The 7,692-nt window shown below is 41.9% G+C and overlaps 1 protein-coding gene across 4 annotated transcripts in view; it reads left to right on the top strand.

Annotated features, from left to right (window-relative positions):
• Positions 1-7,363, top strand: part of srcin1a (SRC kinase signaling inhibitor 1a) — a 69,842-nt gene extending 62,479 nt beyond the window's left edge. Inside the window, exon 21 of one of the 4 annotated variants that reach the window (XM_086186160.1) lies at positions 2,386-7,363. In XM_086186160.1, the coding sequence (XP_086042286.1) occupies positions 2,386-2,889 (504 nt within the window). In that variant the 3' untranslated portion in view covers positions 2,890-7,363. Of the gene's footprint in view, positions 1-1,986 lie in introns of all 4 variants that reach the window. The other 3 variants (XM_086186161.1, XM_086186162.1, XM_086186163.1) reach the window with 3 other exon arrangements.
• Positions 7,364-7,692: the final 329 nt, after the last annotated feature.

Consider the following 7,692-nt stretch of genomic DNA (forward strand, 5'->3'; position numbering starts at 1 on the left):
GTCTTGTAAGCCACATCCTCAGCGAATACATGAGGAAATCTAAATATGCAAATAGCACTGCAGGGACAACTAAGCATTTTAAAGATTTTAATGTGGACGATCTGCAACCAGCTACAGCATGGTGGACTGGGACCCTTTTGTACATTGGGACTTCATATTTCATTGCCCATTTTGATTTTAATTTTTTTAATTAATATATAACTTGCTAACTAAATGACCAATGATCTGTCAATGCTGGTATTACCTTGTGATCTTTAATTTTAAGGGCGAAACATACGATTTTTTATTTAGTTGTACCTGGATTCAGACCACCCTCCCGCTCACACCCTTGCAAATGATGCGGTTAGAATCGACGTAATAACTACCATGAATAAGCGTTTGACAGAGGATCAGCTTCTCGTGTATGTGTGTTAATCGGAGGTGTTAAAATTAACAGATCCTCTCTGATGCTGCTCCGTGCCTCCATGCTCAGGCTGCCTGCTCAATTCACCCCGAGGTATCAGACATTCCAGACGTGTGGATCCTTCAAATCAATGTGTTGGATAAGAACAGACAGTTCAAAGCCACAGTGTCACTAAGTTTTCCTTGGCACAGATCAAGCAAGGTACAAAAATGTGAATCCCTTTCACGCCACTAAACCTCTTTTTCCATTTCCCATTTGGCCTGTTATTACTGCTGGCGGTAAAACAAGCTAGTTGAAGTTGCTGGGTGTGAGGTGGGGGTGGGGGACTGTAAAGGCATGTCCTGGGATGCTGTCGATTGGCAGACGGCTCTGAATGACTGAGATGAGGGAAAGCTGCTCTGCTGCAGTCATAGACCAGAATAAAAGTGTCGGCCTCGAGCTGGAGGCACAGCCTTGATCTCTGGGGATGTTTAGGCTCTGCAACGGAGCAAAATGAAAACCACCCAGCAGTGCAGTCAACACCAGCACCTGCTCTCCTTTCACACACAGCAAATACTTGTATTTCATAAACCTTTTTATAACTTTTAGAGAGAGTTTTCTCCTGTTGCTTCCTAAAAGCTTAAATGAAACGATCCAAAAGTATGAAATAGTGGAAGGGGAAAAAAGCTCTTTCACCGTTCTGACTCCTGCACATCAAACATGCAGTAGCTGTTTTACCTGCATTCACCCTGACTCTCAGGGACTAAAATACATGTGAATGTGTTATCCTGAAGTCTCATCATGTCTGAACAGTGCCATCTAGTGACTCATTCTTGTACTACGTTGAAGCATTGAGGGTGTGATGTTCTCTACCATTTTTTTAACGACGAACGTGTCAAAACTTGACAGGAGCGTGTAGCATGCTCATCCTCACACCACTGTTCAACCACCCCTCCCCACTCACTAGTGAAACAGTGGCACGCAAAATCTATCAAGGCATCGAAGAGATTGTGTGAAAATGAAGAAAATTGAATATGGGTGCCATGGAAAGTTAGCAACAGGCACCAAAAACAATAGAGGTCATGTAGAAAAGCTGTAAAGGTGAAATACATGTTGAGTTACAGTGAGCGTGCGACAGCGGCAGCATATCGTCTCCCAAATCAACCATTTCTTCAGGTCATGCTAAAATAGAGAAGAATGTACATGAAGGCATGTAAGGGATTTTTCAGATTGTGTAAAAATGTGGTATCCAGTACGGCTGCTGTAGGAGGTTCATGTTTATAGGCCTGGGTGAAACTGTTCTTGAGTGTGGCTGTTAAAGGGGTAAAAACACAGTATCCTAAAGCATGTCTGGGTGGATACAATGAAGCCTTTTAATGATATTGGTCATCACGTGTAGATGGCAGCCTGCATCACGGCTTGCATCACACATGCTGATATCAACCTGAATAATGGTCTCCTGTGTTTGTCTCTTGTTTTGTTTTACCCCCCCCCCCCCCCCACCACCACCACCACATGTCTCTTCTGACTGCGGCGTAACCTCACCCACCCCTGAACCCGTGCTGCCCTGCACCTCCTGGCCTGCCCACCTACCCGTGCCTCAGCAGCAGTGAGCGACTTGTCCATGTGCAGCCTCTTCAGCCTCCCTCTCCTCCTGTTCAGCATCACCTGACTCCAAAGCTCCACACATTCATCTGCCCCCCCCCCCCCACCCTTATTTAATCAGTCCCTCATCGAATTCCTGTCAGGGTCAGGCTGAGACCTGTACAACTATTTACTGTAACATCTACGCTGACCCCACCAGTCTGTGTGCATTGTGGATGTGTATTAGCACGCATGTTTGCAAGCATGTGTGCATGTTTGAGTGTGAAACGAAGGGAAGGTGCTGAAGGGAACCGTGCCCAGCCAAGATTTTGATTTTTAATTAATTCCCCTTTAACCCTGAAAACATCATCTCTTTGCATTCCTTTACCCCCTCCTCTTGTCTCCTGCTCTACCCGAAGGCCTTGGGGACCAACAGCGTCAGTGGCAGTATTGAGCCATTCTTCTCTGGTATCAAAACGGGCCTTTTCTCTGGCCGAGCAGCCTCACCTGCAGCAGCGTTTACTCCTGGTCTGAGGAAGTACCCACAGGAGGGGGGAATGCCATGTCTAACAGCCTCCCCCAGCCAAGCGAAGGCCCTGCTCGCAAGCTTGGCCGCTTCTGGCTTGAGTGCCGAGGCCCTACTCCTGTCCTCAACACTCCGTCATCACCGGCTTCTACGTGAGCAGCGAGCCGCCTCTTTGCCCTTGCCCAGCAGCCAGTCCTCCTCCTCTGCTTCCTCTCCTACTCCAACTGCTAACTCCTCCTGCTCACCCACCACCCCTACAGCCTCCTTGTCTCCCTCTTCTCCCAGCCCTCTGAGTTCCCTCTCCTCTATGGCCCTCAAGCCCAGTTGTCAAAGCCTGGACAGGGAGGGTGGCAGTGAGCCCATGAATAAAAACATCAGTCCCAGCAACTCTTGGTGATGAAGAGGAGGATGGGAAGAATGCAACTCTTGGTGATGAAGAGGAGGATGGGAAGAATGCAAGCACCATCACACAGCATTTTTCGATTTTTCATAACTTTTTGGCTTTTTTTTATTTTTCCATCTTATTCCTCTCTACTTTTGGCTTAACCTCAGTTTGCACAGTCATCCTGTTTCCATGGCAAGAACTGAAATGGAGTCACATGTTCTTCTTGGACAAGTTTCCTAGTCTGATCTGGTTTCAGAGTTGTTGTAGTTCTCCTGCACAGTCACACAGCCCGTTTCCCCAGATACAGACCGCACAATTGTCCATTCCGGCAGCTACCTGTTCTAGGCTGATGTGGATGGACTTCATCACATTGACCCTCACTCAATGGGTTGGTTGAGGATTGCAAAATACGTCGAGACTGTGATGTTTATCATAGAAAATAGAGCTGCAGTAATCACAAAGTGAGTCCAGTATTTGTGTGTATTTAGGATAACATTGTTCCTACATCACCATTCAGAAAAAGAAAAAAAAAAGAAGAAAAAAAAACACAAGCTCAAGGTGATGATTGTGATTTCAGGCTGTTCTGTGTTAAAAGGGGCATTTGTGGCTTTCATGATCTGTTTTTAAACTCTGAACTGGTGCTATACTTTCCTGTTTGTACCCACTGTGTAAAGAGTTTACATGATTTTCCTCATCATTTTCAACTGAACATGTCATTGTCTGACCATTTGTATTGATTTCTCGTCACGCTCTTTAAATATTTATATGCATCCCCAGGAAATGGAATCAGTGCATCAGAAATTACAGCATATGTACACACACAAGCACATTCAGAGAGCAGAGTCTTCAAATAGCACATATCTATTTAAGATAGAAGTACCTAAACAGAATAGTAAAGTCACATGATGAAATGTGTACAAATATATTTATGAACAAGTTAATTATGACAATCAGGATTGTTCCACAGTAGCATCTCCGGCTTTTTGGTGTCTGATATCACAAACTTTCCCAAAGACTCAAGCACACATAGTGATGAATAATACACATTCTGTCACTCACGCACTTGTAAAGCTGCAGAAGCACAAACTACTTTTATTTTCCCTTTCTCGCCCAATTATTTACCTTTAAATCACATCCGTTGCACCACCGATGATAAGCATTAAAAATCTGACACAATGACATAACGTGTTTTCACCCCATAAAGGATTTGATCTACAGACTTTTGAAGTCAGTAAGGTAGGAATCAGCTTCCAAAGTTTTAGGATGTATTGTAAAACAAAAACAAAAAAAACTTTAAAAGAAAAAATGCGTTAAAAATGCATGCAGTCATGGAAATTGAGATTCGAATATAGTCATGAATTAGCACAGTGCTACAGATATTCTCTAAAGGCCAAACAAAGCAGCCCACGTACTGTGAATGCTGGTCGTTAGATCGCCCGTATTGCTGTTGCCTCATTACCTGCATGATAAAACATTCATGAATGTGAGGCCTTTGGTGTGAATCAACGACAGTGGTTGGAAGTTTTAATGCACATCAGAGGTCTGTCATTGATCCCCTGTCATTGAAACCCTAACCAAAAAAAAAAAAAAATTTTTAAAAAGAAAAAGAAAACCTGTGTTGTAGCCTCGGGGCTGCCCGCTAGCTGGGTGACCTGGGTGGAGAGGCATCAGTGGGTTGGCCCTAAGATGAAAACGTGCATAGGGCACTCGTGTGAAGTAGCAGCCAGCTTGAGGAGAGGGAATTAGTTTGGAGACATGAGAAGGCTGTTTGACTAAGGCCAGCTTTGACTTCTCTCTACCGAAAGTGCTTTTGATATAAAAGACTCGGAGAGATGACACGAAGGGTTCAACAGCTGGAGAAAGCTGCTGATCGCTACCTTGGCTTTGTCTTTGGTGTGATGCATATGTGAATTAAAACCCTCTCAGTCAAGGTTACGCATGGACAAAGTTCGATTTGCCTCTATTATGAAAAATGTATGCAATATGTAATTGTTGCAATTATAACAAAGGCAGTACTCATGCCTGTTTGTCTGCAAGGACCTGTTACCATGTTTTTTCCCAGTGCCTCTAAGACTATCTTCTTTCCCAACATCCCCTGTTGATCTAGCAGATCAATGGCAATGATAGAATAACACTTAACCCAAAGAAGAGGCTGCAAAATTTGGCTCGTTCCAATTTTTTTGCAGGAAAAAAAAGGCACTTGAAATGCAGAGTGTGTCAGGTTGCAGCAGTGGCATTTGACTAAACCCTCCCCTAGCTCTGTGCAAAACTGCAAGCTCACAGCACAGCGAATTAAGCCTCACCCTGGGTGCTCTGTAGCTCTGCCAGGCAGGTTCAAGCTCTGGGTTTCATATTGAGTGAAGTCAAATGAAAGAAATGCACTTACTCATGCTGTTCCACACTCAAATCCATAACTCTGCAAGTTAAAATTTGCTGCATTTGCATCTGGTGAGCGTTGGGGAGGATGTGTTCATGCTCGGCTGCTTCGCCTAAGGAAAGTCAGGGATGAAACCCCCGCAGAATTGCGTGACAGTGCTCTCGAGAATGACTTTTAAGACAAGTGTTAGTGGGCTGTGATTTCAACATGGCTGAAGGCTTCCAGGGCATATCGAAGACACTCACATGTGGATGCCCTCGGCAATCACAAAAACAAACTTGAAATAAAACATAGAAGAAATATACATATATAAATATATCTAAGTGAGATGTTTGTGTATGATATTATAATTGTGAAGAAAAGTGTGATTATATATAGGCCTAGATTAAATTATATACTGTAAAATGTCATCATCTCTTTGAGTTTTATAAATTAGTGATCATTTTGTACAGACTTTTCTTTTTTAATTCATCGAGAGAGATATTACATTTCACACTGAGATTATTTATTCATATGCAGAACATTTTTATATTTGTTTAAATATCTGTATAGATAGCCTCTGTAATATAGTTCATTTTTTTAATTCTAGGATTGTTTTTCTTTATGCGTTCAGTTTTGTTTTTGGGTTGTTGTTTTTTTGTTTTTTTTTTTCTTTTGTAATTCAGAGTCCCGTGTATGAAAAGCTCGTCCCTGGAAAAAGTGTGTCCAGCTCATTTGCACCTTTTTGCCTCCTTGTGTGTAGGGTCACTTCGAGGTGTAAGAGGTTGGACCGTTAACTGTGCTTAGGGGCTTATTTTGCTACTATTTTTTTTGTGTGTATTTAGGGGGTTTATTTTCTGTACTGTATGTGAGTGTGAGTGTGAGTGTGTGTGTGTATGTGTGTGTGTGTATGTGCGTGTGTATGTGTGTGTGAGTTTTTATTAGTTCCACCTCATCCTGTACTTGTGATTCAGCTGGTTTTAGTGATGTTAGAGATCAGAGATGCAGATGTTGTGGTGTCTACTGTGAAAGGTCGGTTTACAGGCTTCCCGTTTAGCCTTGCTGCTTTGACTAAATGAACTTACATGGCTTTAAGATTCCTCTGTGTCATGGTTGCATGAGGGAAGGAACGGTGGCAATGTGGACGTGCAGTATAAAACATTCTGCGGTGAAGGCTCTGAATCATCACTACAAGGTAAAAGTACATTTTGTTGCTTATTCTGCTCCAGTTGTACCGAGCGGCTCTAAGTAGCACAACAGTTAAAAGTAAAACCACTAAAATTGATCAATAAACGACTTAAGAGTTGAATGAATTTATTAATCTTTCTTTGCCATTATCTTTTTTATAATGAACCTACATTCTAGAGTATGTACTGTATATAGTATGTACTGTATATGTACTGTATTTTTACATGAATGTGTGGATGTTCAAAAATCTTGGCATCAAAAGTAGGAAAACAAAATTGACTTGTAAATAGTCATTCCTAGCCAGTTGAACAAATTGTTATGTCCAAAAGAAAATGTTTTATCAATATGATTAACTATGACGATGGGTAAAAAGGTATAATATACAAAACAATGCATGTATAGTCTCAAGCAATCGCACGGTGCAGTCCCGCAAAAAAATAGAAAATAAACATGTCGTCTACGTGTTTTCTCAAAAAAAGAATGAGAAAAGCGTGTTTCTTTCTTTAATGTCAGAGGTTTTACAAACGTGAAGAATGAGATATTATTTCTGTGACGCAGGCATGTTCAGTTTTACTGTGATGTTACGTGATGATGAAGACGGTGATCAAGAGTGTTGATTGTGCAGAAGGATTCGGTACGCTTGAACGCACCCCAACCAGAGAAGTCACCGGTGATGGTGAACTCTTTCCACAGAGTGATTCTCCCATTTGTAGAGTAGTGTGATATAAGAACAAAAATAACTAAATAGATCTATAATAGAATTATTTAAAGCCTACGGATACTGGAGATACTAATTTATCAGTGTGGATGCCATGATATTCTGTGAGAAATGTGTGTTTTTCCTGTGAGAAGACAGTAGGCAGTCGAAACCTGCCTTCTTTTGTACATAACTTGCTGTGATTGTGTGTCTAATAAAGTGCAGCTCTCTTGTACAGTCGCGATGTCTGATTTTACTGCGTTTTGTTAATGTTCGATCGCTGTCAGGAAAAGATTGCATGATCATAAAGCTTCAGGAAATGAGGATTAAAAACTGGGTTGCGGTTGGTCTGGGTAAGATATCCACATTGAATATCGTCTGGAACATCGTGCTAAAAAAGCAAATAGCAAGTTAGATTTATCACAATGATTTCTCAAATGTCAGGGAAAATGACAGTTTCAACTGATGGCATCACACTTCTCATTTCCAAGCCAGACCTTCGTGATAAAAGGAATAACTGGATTATATGATATGTGATTTTTCATACCTTTAGTTCAAATATTTTAGATCCGAA

Source organism: Aulostomus chinensis, chromosome 18, assembly GCF_037954235.1.
Source record: "Aulostomus chinensis isolate RoL2024-O1b breed Wild chromosome 18, RoL_Achi_v1.0, whole genome shotgun sequence".
Taxonomy (NCBI): Eukaryota; Metazoa; Chordata; class Actinopteri; order Syngnathiformes; family Aulostomidae; genus Aulostomus; species Aulostomus chinensis.